Raw genomic sequence first — 16,503 nt, 5'->3', positions numbered from 1 at the left:
GGCCCAGTGGCAAAGAACGCTAGACTGGGAGCTGGAATCCCTTTTCTAGCTTACCCACTAATAAACTGGGAAAGTAGCTAAATACAGTTTGAGAAAGTAATTTCAGTTCTTCTAATAAGAGACACTAGATTATATGAAGATCCATTTCAGTTCTTAACGCTGTAGTCTGAATCTCTGCCTCTGCAGTTAGGCTGGAGTTGCTTGAACATCACAGTCGCACTGGTATGATTTCCGGTCCTTATATAGTAACGGTCCCTTTCATGATCCTTTACAAGCACCTAGATTAAATTTTTTTAATCCTTCAAGGGAGACTGACAGTCACTGTTTTAAAAGGATTTTACCGGTCTCCAAAGACCTAATTGTTACAGCTACAATCATAGTACCTGCGGTTTTGTCCATTTAAGATTCCACGTACCCCCCTCCCCCAAAGAGGGTTTTCTGGCCAATTATTAATAAATTTTTTTTAGAAACCTTAAGCAAAATACTGTGAATACAAAGAGGTCTGACAGAACCTGACCTTATTAATAGGCTCATCTCAATTAGGGAGATAGAACACAAATAGTGCTTCATCTATCTAGAATCCAGCTATTTTGAGATTTCTTCTTTCTGGAACCATCAAGCAAAAAATAAATTCTTTGAGAACCCAAAATATATCGCAAAGGCCATGTGCTCCTCAAATCCTGTACATTCATTTTATTAAAACTATTTTTTGTGAGATAATTGTAAAAATGACATTAATACAGATATCCCATCTTCACCTAGTTTCTTCCAATGGTAAAAAAAATCTTCCATAATTAGAGTACAATATCAAATCCAGGAAACTGACATTGATACAATTCACTCCTCCTCATTCAGATTTTACCAGTTTCACATGCAATTTTACCATTAGATTTGTATGATCACCACTGGTCAAGATATAGAATAATTCCATTACAAAGCTCCCTTCTGCTTTCTTTTTTTAATTTTAATTTTTATTGGAGTATAGTTGCTTTACAACGTTGTTAGTTTCTTGCTGTACAGCAAAGTTAATCAGTCATACATATATCCACTTTTTTTTAGATTTCCTTCCCTGCTATCCTTTTACAGTCACAGCCACTTCCCTCCTTAACCCGTGGCTACTACGACCCTGTTCCCCATCATTATAATTTTGTCACTTCAAGGATGTAATATAAGTGAATTATACAATATAACCTTTTGAGTTTGGCTCTTTTTTTTTTTCACTCAGTGTAATTCCCTTGAGATCAACCCAAGGTATGTGTACAAGAAGTTGTTCCATTTCTATCTTCATTTTTAATACGGAATTTTCATAAATGCAGTTATCTGGTTCCCAAGCCCACTTATCAAGAATTGACTATCTATCAGCATGAAAAGAGGACCCAAAAGGCATAAAAACTAGACTTAGCAATAAGAAAGCTCGGCAGTTTGGGTCTGTGCTGAAAATTGTCCCTGGTGGTGTATATATATTATTGTATATTCTGAAATACAGAGCTTGTTGAACAGATATCAGGCTCTTATACAGCCTAATTCTTCCTCACTTGTTATAACATGAACTTTGTTTTGGGACTTTTTACTCTAGCATGTAATTATATAATTTTGAACACTTTATTTTTTTTTATTGGGGTACAGTTTTACAATGTTGTGTTTGAACACTTTTTAAATTATAAATTGAGAGCAAGGACCTGTCATATACTAAGAATTGAAAATTTTAGATGTCTAGAAAATCAAGGCCTAGAGAAAAGGGACTTGCCCCCAAGATCACAAAATGGTTAAACACTGAAAAAACTGGGATGAGAACCTGAATCCTGTCACCTACTTTACTGTCTCTTATTTTTAACTATACCAGTTCTTCAAAGATGTACATATAGATGCCTAATAATTCCAGTGAATTAAATGTTATCTTTATATTAAAGTGATAGGTTTTATGAGGACATTATTAGGAATTTTATTGTTTATTTAATACAGACTAAATGGAATGCCTGAGTATAACACACTAGATAAAACATGAAAAGGCATCAAAATGAACTCTCTACAGATAATGGAATTGAATCTTACTGGGGTGGGGAGGATTTTAAGTTCTAAAGTCAGTGTGTCAGACTAAAATTACATATTGAAAAAAAAATTACTAAAATTGCCCCCGAAGTACAATACAGATCATTTTTTTTTTTTTTGGCTGAGTGCCAGCAAAGTAGTTGGTTTACATTCAGGGAACAGGCACAAAAATCTCTGTCTCTCACACACACACACACACACACACACACACACACATTTAAACATAATTACTCAACAAAGACAGAGGCTCACACAGTGAAAGGCACATGGGAAGGGAGACCTGCTTGAGGAAAGAGCAATTATGAAATTTCTCACTTATGCTCCCTTGCCCAGACTGTACGCCGAGTCTGAAGGCAGGTAGGAGGACTCCCTCTTTCACTGTTTTGTGTTTGTGAGTTACATATCCTTGATGCAACTACATTGTAGGTCAAATGGTACTGGTGGCCTCATCTCAAGCTCAAATGGCGGTCTCTTGAGGCTGATTCCAGAGTGGAGACCAACATCTCCACATTCCTGTATTTAGTCAGAGGTCATTCCTTCAACAAGTGCCAGTTTCTCTTACCACTCTGCCTTCAAGAAGTCACAGAGAGATTTAAACCTACTAAGTTTCACATAAATTTTCCCACTTAACCTTCACAATAATTCTCCAAAGGATTTCCCGAAGGGAAGGCTAAGTAAATTGCTCAAAGCCAGTAACAGCTAATTAGTAGAATTAGGTCAAAAATCCAAGTTCCCTATCTATAAACAAACTGCTCCTCCCTAGAAAGATATGAATCTCAGAAAATAAAATAATTCTTCTAGGCTTCTTAGCAGCAAAATTCTGGATTACTGGCTTTGTTTTTTAAAACAGATTTCCTCTAATTTCATTTTGCATGATCTAAGATAAAAATTGTACTGCAATATTTACATACACAGTTCATAGGAATAATGGAAGGCAGCCTAAAGATTATGCTGAAGTAGGGCTGGGCAGGATAAGAGGAAATGATGGTTTGGGATTAAATTTCCCTTTTGCTATCTTTGTAGAAATTCCCTACACTGAGACCAGACCAGAGATATCACTACTGCCACCTGCTGGTTGGAAAGAAAAATCATTCCTATGTCAACAATCTTCCTACTACTATTGTTAGAAAGTGGTAGTTTCTTAGGTTTTAATCAGAATCTCCAGGGTTGAACCCTAAAATTTGTATTCTGGACCAAATCTCCATGGATTCTCATGCAGCCAGTCCATACACTGGGGCATTAGTATAAGGCTGTTATAGATAAGAGGTAATATTTTTCCTGTCACTAAAAATAAGGCAATTTAATTTGGCAAACATGGTGACCACACATGATGATGACACAGCTGTAATCTCAGACTACTATTCAGAGTTGAAGCTGCTTAAAAAGCAAAACACCAATACATCAGCAGGTGAAACAATTTTATTTCACAGTTGTCTTTAAAACCACAAAGACACTATGTTCTTCATATAAAAACGTTAGTTCAGATAACTATACTTTCTAGAAAATGATTATAGAGACGCTCTTAAAGAAAATGCACCCCATTATATGGTTTTGGTGAAGTTGCTTGGAAAAAACTCACATCTGGACTGATTCCTAAAACACACCATTCCACCATTCTGCATCTTTTGGTTCAAAGTATAGGTTATTGTCATCAGTACGTGTTCCTGCATTCTTACATGTATGATAATACATATATAGACTGGTTTATCATTTAATGTTCCATTGGTTCATCAGCCTTTTCTGCAGGTTCATCAGCAGGTTGAGTAGGCTTAAGAGAGGAAGAAAAAAGAAAATATGTAAAAAGAACACTTGACCAATATATACTTTTAATCATAAACATTACATTATAATAAAAAATTTATGAGAAAAGGAGTTAGGAGACATTCTGGATACTCAATTTTGGTTCACTGTCCTATTAAAATTTCTGAACAAGGGGTTTTAAAAAAATAGATACAATTTTACAGTTCTGAAAACCTAAGCATCACTGAACAATTCCAGCATTTCATCGTACTTTGTCTTCATCAAGAATAAAGGCTTTCCTTTTATTATCACTACTAGCCTTAAAATACTGGCACATTTTAGACATTCTTTTCCTCTTTAGCACTAATGAACACAGCAAAAATATTTTCAAACAAAGCAGCTGTGTGGTACTCCACCGCATTCTTCCCAACAGTGCTGGTTCTTACCAATAGCAGTTAAATAATGCAAATCCTGCTCCTCCAAATACCAACAAGTTAAAAAAAATTCATGCTGTAGAGGAAATTCATGACAGTTTTTTTTTTTTCAATTACACAGCTATCAAATAAGCATCTACAAAAGCAAATGTGTACTCTAAACGTTCAACAAAAAAAGTCTAGTATTTAACCTGAGATTCACCAATACTTCTTGATCCTTTTCTCAATATTTGTGAAGAGCCAACTTAGTTTCCCAAGCTGGTCCCCAATGAATTTTCTCTCAGTCCCCACTCTGTTAGGATCTTGGCTGGCCCTATGACTTGTTTTAACCAACAGAATGTACAGAAGTGATGCTGTGCCAGTCCTGGGCCTCAGCCTTAAGAATGCCTGGCAGCTTGCACTTCTGAGTTTTTGAACTTTTGCAACCTGCAAGAGATAATCTGGTGAAGGAAAGGCCCTGAGACTACGTGGACAGAGGCCCAGTGATCCTAGCAGAGGTCCCAGCCTTCTAGCTGTCCCTCTAAGATACCTAGCAAGTATGAGTAAAGAAGACATGTGAGTAAAGCCATCTTGGATGTTCCAGCCCCACTCCCTCAACTGACTGGAACGTTTGAGAGACCCCAAATGAGATGAGCAAAAGAACCATCTAGCTGAGCCCATCAACCCACAGAAGTGAGAAACTGTAATAGGTAGCCAAATCACCCTTTTTGTGTTTTATGGACATCACTGACCCCTCAGTATTTTACTTTAGTCAGTTCTTAGTTTTCCCACTGCCACATGAATTATGAGCCTATCTCAATAATTAAAGACAAAAGTGGTAGATTTACACAGTCATGGTAGGAACAATAGAACTAAAGTCTCTTGCTTATAATTAGTTATATACCTGTGTCTTTCTCTGTGGTCTTTCTTCAAGACCTTCCAGGAAAGGAGACACATCATCATCATCATAAATCGTAAACTCCAAGTCTTTACCAACAATTCCAATGGAAACATTCTGAGGGGGGAAAAAAAAAGGTAAAAATTAAAACTCAAGAGAATTTAGGTTGGAAAAATGCTTATGATAAAATGTTGGATGGAAAAAAGCAGAGTAAAAATTTATATAGCACTTGAATGAGACTTAAAAAATACTTAGGGAAAAAAGGAAGAAGAAAACTAGTCAACTTTTGTAATTTGCAGATTTAATATTCGCTTTTAAAAAAATTTATTTATTTATTTATTTGGCTGCGCCAGGTCTCAGTTGCGGCATGTGGGATTTAGTTCCCTGACCAGGGATTGAACCCAGGCCCCCTGCATTGGGAGCACAGAGTCTTAACTGCTGAACCACCAGGGAAGTCCCTAATATTCACTTTTGATAATCATGAATAATTCCAAAGGTCTATGTCACCTAGAAATTTGCAACTTTGTTCATAATGGGAATGAGAAGACCAGTGTGAGGGAACAAACCACTTTGCTAGGAAGTAACCCTAACTTCTAAGAAATAATCAAATTTGTTTCGTGTGTAAGTTAAGACATGATAGTTCTTAGGGAAATAAATTTTGGGTTCTAAAGTGTTGAATTTAGGGGATTGAACTATGTTCTACATGGAAAAATTAAAAAGCAATTCTTAAAGTGTTCAGTGAACGCTAACCAGTGCAAAAGAGCTCCCGTAAGATTAAAATTTCAGCAAAAACTTGAGGCATTAAGGATATATATAGGGCATTCTCTATGATTCGGTAAAAATGTGAAATCAGGAAGCCAGATACCTGAGCAAACTTTTCCAAGTTGTAAATGTCAACAGTCAACTGTGTACCCAAATTTTAAAAGACAGTCATCTTGGAGTGATGACATTATAGGTATTTTAAACAAATTAAAACAATTTAATGTACTTTCCTAATTTTTTTGAAAGAATATTATTTTCATAATAGAAAAAAGTGTTTAAAAGATTATGCAGGCTATAAAGTCTCCATATACATATTAAATATTAATTATCCATTCATTATAACAAAATGGATTTTATAATATGCTGACTGATCTCACTTTAGTTAATGATCATTAACCTCAAGGAGGCCTTTAGTGGTTGTTGTATTATACGGGTCCCTAGATCATTCAATCTCCCATTCCCTGGACAACTCTTTCTAATATTCTCCATTCTCCTTCCAGCTTAAAACCTTGTTCCTATTTCACTGAGAAAATAGAAGCAATCAGAAGAGAATGTTCACAAGCTCCCACAGTATCCACTCTTTTCTGTATCTATGTCCCTAGATTCTCTCCCTTCCTGTTACTGGGAATGAATAGCCCAATTTCCTCTCTAAGGCCTACCTTTCCACCTGTGTGCTGTTCAAGGTAACTGGTCTAGCAGTTTTTCTCATTTTTATCTTATATAAATGTTTTTCTTGATACTGGATTATTCTTATACCCATGCAGCAAACCTGCTGTAATCTCTCCCATCTTAAAAAACCAAAACAACAAAAAACCCTTTTTTCACTACATTCTCTTCCAGCCACCACCCCATTTCTCTGAACCCACAACAGAAAATCTCTTCCAAATGGCTGTCTCCAATTTCTCTCTTCTCATTTTCTCCTGACTCCTTTCCTATCAGGCTTTTACCCCACCGTTCCATTAAGATTGTCTAGTCAAGTCCCAGAGACATCACTGCTAATCTAATGGTTAATTCTCAGTCCACATCTTCCATGGTCTATTGGCAATTTTTCATTCTCTTTTCTTTGAAAGACAGTCGGCCCCTCTATCTGTGGGTTCTGCATCCTCAGATTCAACCAACCATGGATCAAAAATATTTGGGGAAAAAAAAAAAATTCCAGAAAGTTCCAAAAAGCAAAACTTGAATTTGCTGTGCACTGGCAACTGTTTACATAGCATTTACATTGCAATTACAACTATTTACACGCATTTACATTGTATTAGGTATTATAAGTAATCTAGAGATGATTTTAAGTGTACAGGAGGATGTGCGTAGGTTAAGATGCAAATACTATGCCGTTTTATATAAGGGACTTGAGCATCTGCAGATTTTGTATCCAAGGGGGGGGGCCCTGGAACAAATCCCTCCCCAGATTCCAAGGGACGACTGCAGTTTCTTCATTTGCTTTTAAGGATGCCTCATTTTCCAAGTTTTCCTCCCACCTCCCTCGTCATCTTTCTCAGTCCTTTCTGCTGATTCCTACTTACCTCCCAACCTCTAAAGGGTAGAGTGCCCTTAACCAAGTCTTCAAACCTCTTGTCTAAGTATTCGATTCTTTTAGAAATCTAATCCAGGCCAGTCTCTAAATGCCATTTCTACACAAAGACTCCAACATTTTTAACTCTAGGATAGACCATTCTCCACCAAACTCTAGGGGGTGAACATCTGATAACTGTTTATTCTATATCACCAAATGGACAAATAAGAGGCATTTCAAATCCTGTTAAGTCCTAAACTAACCGCCTGATCTTCCTCCACAACCCTACCCCAAAACCTGTTCTCTAACTGTCTTATCCATCTCAGTAACCCATCAATCTCTCCTTCCTCTAATCCGGCCAAAAACCTGATTTTTTTTTTTTTTTAAGCTCACACCCCACAACCAATTTGTTAGCAAACCTTTTTGGTTCTAATTTCAAAACATAAGCAAAAGTGAACCACTTCTCATCATCTCCAACTCTTATGACTCTGCTCTAATCCACCACAATCTCTCACCTGAATTACTATAACAATCTTGAAACTATTTCCACCCATGTCCCCACTACAATCTGTTCTCAAAATGGCAACCAGAGTGACTCTTTTAAAACCTAAATCAAGCCATGGTATTCCTCTGTTCAAACTCTAACAGCCCACTTGGAGTAAAATCCAAAGCATCTACAATGGTTTATAGGACATACGCAATCTGGCCTCCATTACCTCTCTGACTTCATTCCTTCTCTTCCTCTTGATCACTGACTCTGACACTACCGGCCTCCTTGCTTCGAACACTAGGGACATTCTAGACTCAAGGCCTTGGTAATAATACTCCCTGGAAGAATACTGATCTAGACATCTGCATAGCTCACTCACTCACCTCCTTTAGATCTTTCCCTCAAATTTCACTTTCTCAGTGAGGCCATCCCTGACCACTCTATTTTAAATTATACCCACCACACCTCCTTCCTACACCCTATTTGTCACTCTTACTCCTCTTAACCTGTTTTATTTTTTCTATAGCATTTATCACCTTCTAATATCCTATATAATTTACTTGTGGGTATATTGTCTCTCTTCCCCCACTTGGATGTATGTCCCAAAAATGCCAAGATGTTTGTTATGTTTACTATATATTCTCAATGCCTACTGCCTGCATGTGGTAGGTGCTCAATGTACATATTTGTTAACTGAATTAAAAATATGACGATATTCCTACCTCTTGAAGAAATGAAGAATATTCTATCTCAGACATACTGCTTTTATTGTTTTATACTAAAAAGAAATGTTTAAAAATCATTTCAAAATCAGTCCCTTTTAGTGAACATCTTAAAGAGAGAGAATGAGCCAAGGCAACCAACTCGCAAATTAAAGAACTATAAGTATACAAACCTCTATTACTTACATTTATATGATAAATGATTAAACCATAATGTTAGTATCTACAATTGGGAAATGTGATATTTACCTTTGTAGTTAGGTCCTGTTCTGCAGGAAGTGTCTCCCGTAAGGCACGCAGACCATGCTTAACCAGTTCATTCAAATTGCCTAAAATATAATAGATTAACAACTATTTCTTAATTCCATTTTCATGCTAGGCTTCTTTTGTCAGCCCTATAGTCTGAAATCATGGTTTTAGTCACATACTAAATATATCATAATACAAAAACCCAAAAGTCTAAAGTTTGGCCATATAATCTTTTAATAATCTCTTATTAGATTGCTATTATTTTATTTAATGAGAGGATACATGATTTTTGTTACTGACTTTACCCTTTTCTTATGCTAAGTTAAATCAAAATCCTGATTCACAAATGATACAGCTCAAAGTTTCATATAATGTATTCTGTGGAATGCTCACCACTGTATTTGCTCTTTATAAAAGGAGCCTCCAACTCCTTGTATGTGGCCAAGTACAACTATCCTTGTGTAGTTTTGGCCCAGATGCCAAAACTACACAAGGATACCACAAGAAAGTAAAACTACAGATTAATATCCCTTATGAACATATACACAAAAAACCTCAACAAAATACCAGCAAACTGAATCCAGCAACATTTATGTTTATATAAACATTATAATACATATATATATAATTTATATTATACACCATGACCAAAAGGGATTTATCCCAGGAATGCAAAGCTGGTTTAATGTTCAAAAGCAATGCAATATACCACAATAGAATACAGGGGGGGAAAAAAACCACATGATTACCCCAATAGATGCATAAAAAGCATGTGTTAAAATCCAAGACCCTTGCATAAACAAACTACTCAAAAACCTGCCCTATCAACACACCTTACATCTTTTACCTTTCTTTCCCACAGCTACACTGACTTCTTATTTATTTATGGAATACTTAATGCAGAATGTCTGCGTGGCTAAAAATAAGAATCTCAGAAAACTAAAAGTTGTAAACAGAACTTACAACTGGTAGCTAGTACAGTAGCTCTCAACTCTGGCTGGGGCACACTTACTTCAGACCAATTGAATCAAGAATCTTCAAGGTTAGGGACACATATTTATATTTTGAAAAAGTTCTACTGATAATTCAAACTACTGTGGTAGCCAGAGAAAGTAAAAGCTAGTATGTGTGACAGAAATAATATACACTTCATGGGCTTAATCTTTTTAAAAATTCTTTCTGTAAAGCAGATAGTTTTCTTCACTTAGAATACTGTATTTATTCACTACATAAAGACTGGAGGGGACAAGAAAATAAAAATCACTTACACTCCATAAACTCTGACATATGTCTCTCCAAGTAAGTGCGAGCTGACTGAGAACGGGCTCCAATGGACATAGCTCTGCAGTCAAAATAGTTAGCAGATGGACAAGTTTGGAAAATGTGAGGGCCCATATCCTACAAAGAGAAGAAAAATACACCACATAATTTTTGACTTTGATTGAGCTAAAAATTAGAAAACTTCTAGTCAGTTTTTAAAAAATCATTAAAATATAACAATACTCTATGAACTTACGTCATAACCAGCAATAAGCAGCCCAACACCATATGGTCTCCGGCCATATCGCTGCGTTGGTATCTGAGTTTCTTAAACTAGTTAAAGAGCCTGTTCTAACAAGGTATAAAGTACTATCTTTATTTCCAAATTAAACATTATTAACAAAGAACTCTAGTTTCTTAATTGCTGCATAATCCACCATAAGAAGAAGAAAATAAAAGAGAAATATTTATTTGGCTTAGTATTAAAAAATGTTTGGCTATCCACCAAATCCAAAGTGAGTGCTACCAAAATGACTTTCTCTGACGTAAAGAATCTCATTCATTTTGGATATAAGGGGCAAGGATTTTTTGGGAACATCTAGAACCACCAGTAAAAAGTTTTAAATCTCCTCTAAAAATGATGCTTAGTTTTTCTGAAATTTGGCTTATCTGTATCTGGAAAATATTAATTGCTTATCTATAAGGGCTGATAAAAGAGCAGCCCAATTTCTTATTTAGACCCATTCTTTCATGGTAAAACTTCCTACAACTCTCCTAAAAATTTTAAACATTCTGCTATTGAAAAATGACTAACCTTAAAGTTTTCACAATCTTACCCATGTTACATATTATCATATTCCTAATAAGTAACGTAAGGATAAAGTATCAAAACCCTTTGAAGTCCACATCCATAAATGCTAAAATAAATGCATAAATAAAAAGGATACTGCTTCCAATTAGAGATACAAGACGAGACACAGGAAGAGGTCTGTCAAATACAAATCTGGAATCCAAACACTCCTGGCGCATAAAATTACTAAAAAAGAAACAAGAAAAATCAGTAATTTCAAATCACAGAGAGTTTTTCTAATCTAAATAATTTCATTTCTTTTTGCTTTCTTCCAGACATTTACATGAATTACATTCATACAAGGGAACCATAAAGACATGGCCACAAGGATGCATTTTTATACCAACTCTTCTTTCTAAATTTTAAATGACTAACCTTAAAGTTTTCATAATCTTACTATGTTTATGACTAAAATGTTCCTTAGCTCTAGATAACCTTTGTCTCAGAGCACTTTATAGAATAGAGAAGAAAAGGCTGAGCAAGAGAAAAAGAGCAATGTCTCTTCTCTTACCCTTCCCACCGTCAAGACAGTGCTTTTTTTCTTGAAAGCTGATTAAAATTTCCCCAATAGAACAAATACAAGAAATAGAATCCATAGTATGGCACTGTTAACATGTCCTGCCAACGTTACTTCTATCCATAAGCAGCACTCTAGAGGAGATACCAGACACTAGACTGTTGAGTATCACTCTTAAACCTGACAAGATTCAAGCAAGTATAACACAGGGGAAAAGGAAATTCATGCCTAACTATTAAAGCCAAGAGAATAAACAAGAAATGGATATGTACTTTTCTTTCATGCTGCTTTGTCTAGTTTATGTGTATGTCACATGTGATGATCAAATGTTGGCTGCAGGAACCAAGCTACTTGTTCTCTACTTTCATTTAAGTCCATTTCCCAGGGCTGTCTAAAACTGCATTGCCCAATGTGGCAGGTACTAATCACATGTGAACAGTGAGCACTGAAAAAGTGGCTAGTCTGAATTGAGATGTACCATAAGTACAAAATATACATGAAATTTCAAAGACTTAGTACCAAAAAAAAATGTAAAACATCTCATTAATAAAGTTTTTATACTGATTACGTGTGACACGACAATATTCTGGACAGACTGGGTTAAATAAAATGTTTGATGGCGCAACATATATTACATTTTCAACAGCTAAAAGAAACCGTCACTAATAATGCCGTCACTATACTGCTGACCTAAGAGAGCAGGGGGGTTCGCCAGATAACTTAAAAATTTTAAACATTAGCACTATTATTTGCCCTTAGTGGTTTTTTTTTGTTTTGTTTTGTTTTTTTAAAGATTTATTGATTGATTGATTACTATGTTGGGTCTTCGTTTCTGTGCTAGGGCTTTCTCTAGTTGCGGCAAGCGGGGGCCACTCTTCATCGCGGTGCGCGGGCCTCTCACTATCGCGGCCTCTCTTGTTGCGGAGCACAGGCTCCAGACGCGCAGGCTCAGTAGTTGTGGCTCACGGGCCTAGTTGCTCCGTGGCATGTGGGATCTTCCCAGACCAGGGCTCAAACCCGTGTCCCCTGCATTGGCAGGCAGATTCTCAACCACTGCGCCACCAGGGAAGCCCTGCCCTTAGTGTTTATATTCCTTCTTTCCTAATTAAATCACAGACTTAAGAGATTACTTTTGGCTAACTACCTCCCACCTCCCAACACACACACCAAAAGACACTGTGTTAAGTGTTCTACATGTTAGGCTATTTATCAGTAACCTTAGAAAAAAACACTAAAAAAAATTGAGAGTTTAAGTAACTAGATCAATATCAGACTAAGTGCTAAAAGTGGGGACTAAAGACTGTGTGATCCCAAAGCCCCAGCTCTTCATTTACACAATGCCCCTCAACTAGAAATAATCTTTATCTCCTCTGGTCTCTCACAGAGATATACCTGTTACTCTCCACTTTCTACCTTGTATTATAGATATTCTACTAGATTTTAAGTTCCTAAAAGATGAGATCTATGTCTGATTCACTTTTGTATACCCTGCAGTACCCAGTATTGAGCTTTGCAAAAAATAAATGTCAAATGAATACTGATGTATTAAACAAAGCAAGGGTAGTTCAGCTGATCCTTAGAAACCTGACAAAAGTGTCAAGCTCTTCTCAGACCTGATATCAAACAATATATACTGAGTTATCAAGTAACACATTATTCAATGACTTCTCAAAAGCGTTAATATTAATATGATTAATTCTATTAATTAATACTGCAGTGATCAAGAAATGGAATACTTAGTAACTGACTCCAAATCCATTAAGGTATTCATGATCTTAACTTATAAGCACTCTGGCAGACAACTTCTTAAAATATCTGGATCTCTTCTAGAAATGTAATCAATTATGAATCAAAGGGATGTTTCTTTTGTTTTCCACGATCATACTCACCATAACAATCTAGCATCAGCAGTAAGTCCCGCAATTGAGATACCAATATGGTTATCAACATGGAGAATTTTTTTCTGATGAGCTGCAAGTTCTGACTGTGCTCTCTACATAGAGACATTATTTAAGACAGAAAAACAAGTTTACAATTTTATTATCTGTATAGTGAAACTTATATTTGACAGCTGTTTTCTAAAGGAAGAAGATATATTTACTGCTTTACTTACCTTCAACGCAACCAACACTGCATGGGTTTTCGATTTCAGACCAACTGTGGCTGAACCTTGTTTGACAGCTTCCATTGCATATTCAATTTGATGAATCCTGCCCTAAAACAAACAAAAAAAACATACCTTAGAATCATCTTACAAGACCCTCTTATATATTTAAAATTAGAGATCCCAAAAATCAGGTGAACATAGTTAAACTAGGAAACTTGGGACTTCCCTGATGGTCCAGTGGGTAAAACTCCAATGCAGGGGGCCCAGGTTTGATCCCTGGTCGGGGAACTAGATCCTGCATGCGTGCTGCAACTAAGAGTCCGCATGTTGCGACTAAAAAGATCCTGCATGCCGCAACTAGGACCCAGCTCAGCCAAAATAAATAAATAAATAACAAACAAAAAAACTAGGAAACTTACTTTAATGATACACTTAGGTTTCAGAAAAGTCTAAAATGATTATATTCCATTTTCTCACTGCCCACAATCCCATAAGTTTCTAAACACATTGCAGCCACCAAAAACCACTTCATAGAAATAGTATAAAACATTTTACCTGAGGGCTCCAAACAGTGACATCATTGTCATACTGGTTGCGAAACTGAAAGTAAATGAAAAAAGACTTATTAATATGAGAACATTACAAATCCCAAATCTTAACAAGCTCTATCATTAAAAAATGTTCTTCCATCTGTTTTCATCTAACATTAACAAAAGACTGTTATTGCAACCTCATCGGAAGATTACTACTGTACTCAGCTGCAAACCAGTTTTACATTTACAAGGAGCTAGTTGGGTGGGGGAGAGCAGATCTAGATGGGACCTATCCTCCCAACCTATCTTCTAATTCTAACACTGTCCATAGCACCCGCTTTAGGTTCAGTCAATTACTAAAGTTCCTATGTGTCCACTTTCCTTCCTATCTTTGCTTATGCTCTTCCCTTATACCAGACCCTAATAAATGGTCAAAAGCATTACTTTTCCCTAAACTAGCTCAAATGTCTACCTCCTGAAGTCTTCTCCATCTTTTCTCCCCAAATCCCAAAACATACTCCCACCAGTTCTTTATCTACACGTCCCTTTCTACTTTATATTACGATTAGGGATATGCTGATTTATCTTTGAACCTTCACTGTACTTAAAACAGTGCCTTTGAAACATTCATACTGAATGAATGAACACAAGAATGTCCCCAGGAAGTTAGAAGTGGACACAAATAGCCACAGCGACAGACCCATTACTGCTTTAAGGACGGTATTAAAACAAGTCCACCAGCACAGTACTTGGGAGACTAATCATGGGGGTGAGCAGGCTGAGGGCTGGAATGGCAGACATAAGTCTGCAAGCCCTGAGCCCTATACTGTAACCCTGATTCCATCACTTCTCCTATCAGCTTCGGTTCACTCATTTGTAAAACTAGGTGACTGGACAACGTGATTGAAAAGGGCCTTTTCTGATCGAGCTCTGAGGGAGAGATTACAGAGGGACCCACCTGGAAAATGAACGCGGTCCAGGAACCCAAACCCTGGGGTCAAGTCCGCACTTGGCAGTACAGGGAGATCTCAAGTCCCCATTTTCCCTTTCTCCCACACAGAGCACTAGGGGCCTCTCTGGACCGCTCAGAATCTACTCGACTGAAGGAAACTGAGGGGCGAACTCGGCTAGTAGTCCGAGGAGGTACTGTTCAAGGCCTGGTGGAAAGCGAAACAAACCCCGGGGAAAGGCCGCACCGACTACCGACCTCCCCTCTCCCGGCCAGGCCGGAGATGCTGAATCACTGCCTGAACCCTCCCCTCGGCTAAGGTTCCTATGTCCCGTGGCCTCGGGCCGCTCTGAGGATGACAGGCGAGGCGGCTCGCCAACCCCCAGCCAGCGGACCTCTGCCCAAACCCAGCCTGAGCTCGGAATCCAACTCACCATGGTTCCGGCGCGAGGCTGGCTTCGGCCTCCTGAAAACCCGCGGACCGAGCAGCGCTGCCTAAACTTCCGCTAGGCGATCTACAGAGAAGTCTGCGGGACTTTGAAGGCGGTGACGCAGGGTAGAGCAGTCTATTCCAGAGATATCGATAGGCTTCCCTCGCTCCCCTGCCCTCAAAGCTCTCAGCCAGCTCGGGAGTGGGCGGGGCCTGGGAAGCTGGAGGAACTGAGATTGGCGGGAAACCCCGGGACAGGTGTCCCCGCGGGAACTATAAGAGCTGCTAGGCGGCCACTACCAAGTCGCCCTTCTTGGGTCCTCAGTGAAGTTACCTGTGTGTTGCAGATTCCCGCCAGTTTCTCACCGACCCGGCCAGAAGCACCTGAGACTCCGGGTGAGCGAGTGTGCGGCTCAACCTCTCCTTCAGCGTCCACAGAGATGTGGGGTGTTGTGTAGTGTGAGAATAACGAGACTGCAAGAAAGGCCACAAATAATGGTTCGTTTCTCTGTGTGAACCATACTCTTCCTCGAGTATCTTGTTTGTAGACATGTTTTTCTTTCTACTTTGGAATCCTTTTCCCTACTCCTTGGAGAACTCATCTTTCAAGGCTTTGTTGTCATTTATCACGCTTTAACATCATTATTGGTTCCCTCCACCCAAGAGACTTTGAACTCTTCGAGGGCACTAATGTCTTTCTGTGCCCTCAAAATCAAGCACGATGCCTGAAAGATTAGGCTACTAAGGAAAAAGTGGACATTTTCTTACAAGACACGTATTTTCTCTTTTGTGAGCAATCTTTTAGTAAATCCCCAAATGAAATAGTTTAGGACAGCTCTGCACTCAGCTGCCAACCTAACATTTGCCGACTGCCAATGATGACTTATTTTCTTTATAAAGAAGAAAGGATGAGTACCTAGACTCAGGAAAGTTAAGAGTTGAGAGGGTCCTTAAGTATCTAAGCTTTGCAGATGAAGTAAGAGACTCAGATCATTTAAGTGATTTGCTCAAGTTCCGA

At 37.9% G+C, this 16,503-nt stretch overlaps 1 protein-coding gene across 2 annotated transcripts; it reads right to left on the bottom strand.

Moving 5' to 3' along the window:
- Positions 1-3,453: 3,453 nt before the first annotated feature.
- On the bottom strand, positions 3,454-15,625 carry PSMA1 (proteasome 20S subunit alpha 1). 2 transcript variants are annotated; one of them, XM_082341658.1, is made up of 10 exons: positions 15,490-15,625; positions 14,129-14,173; positions 13,580-13,681; positions 13,356-13,459; positions 11,047-11,135; positions 10,356-10,426; positions 10,108-10,237; positions 8,840-8,919; positions 5,107-5,217; positions 3,454-3,817 (listed from the first exon to the last, which is right to left on the bottom strand). In XM_082341658.1, the coding sequence occupies exons 1-10, from the start codon at positions 15,490-15,492 to the stop codon at positions 3,761-3,763; spliced, it is 792 nt and encodes a 263-aa protein (XP_082197784.1). In that variant the 5' UTR covers positions 15,493-15,625; the 3' UTR covers positions 3,454-3,760. The 2 variants fall into 2 exon arrangements, with proteins under 2 accessions (XP_082197784.1, XP_082197785.1); XM_082341659.1 differs by lacking the exon at positions 15,490-15,625 and adding an exon at positions 15,065-15,361 and having other exon boundaries at positions 3,622-3,817; positions 13,580-13,676.
- Between the last annotated feature and the right edge of the window lie 878 nt (positions 15,626-16,503).

This window comes from Balaenoptera borealis (assembly GCF_965194805.1).
Source record: "Balaenoptera borealis genome assembly, chromosome: 11".
Classification (NCBI taxonomy): domain Eukaryota; kingdom Metazoa; phylum Chordata; class Mammalia; order Artiodactyla; family Balaenopteridae; genus Balaenoptera; species Balaenoptera borealis.
This window is presented reverse-complemented; position numbering and strand designations above follow the sequence as displayed.

Bases quoted from the DNA above. Each gene is read 5' to 3' on its own strand.
- PSMA1 (XM_082341658.1), bottom strand. The intron at 11,136-13,355 runs GTGAGTATGATC...TTTCTTTTTTAG, and splicing joins GCTGATGCTAGATTGTTATG to TAATTTTATGCGCCAGGAGT. The intron at 10,427-11,046 runs GTATCCTTTTTA...AACTAGTTTAAG, and splicing joins TGTATCTCTAATTGGAAGCA to AAACTCAGATACCAACGCAG.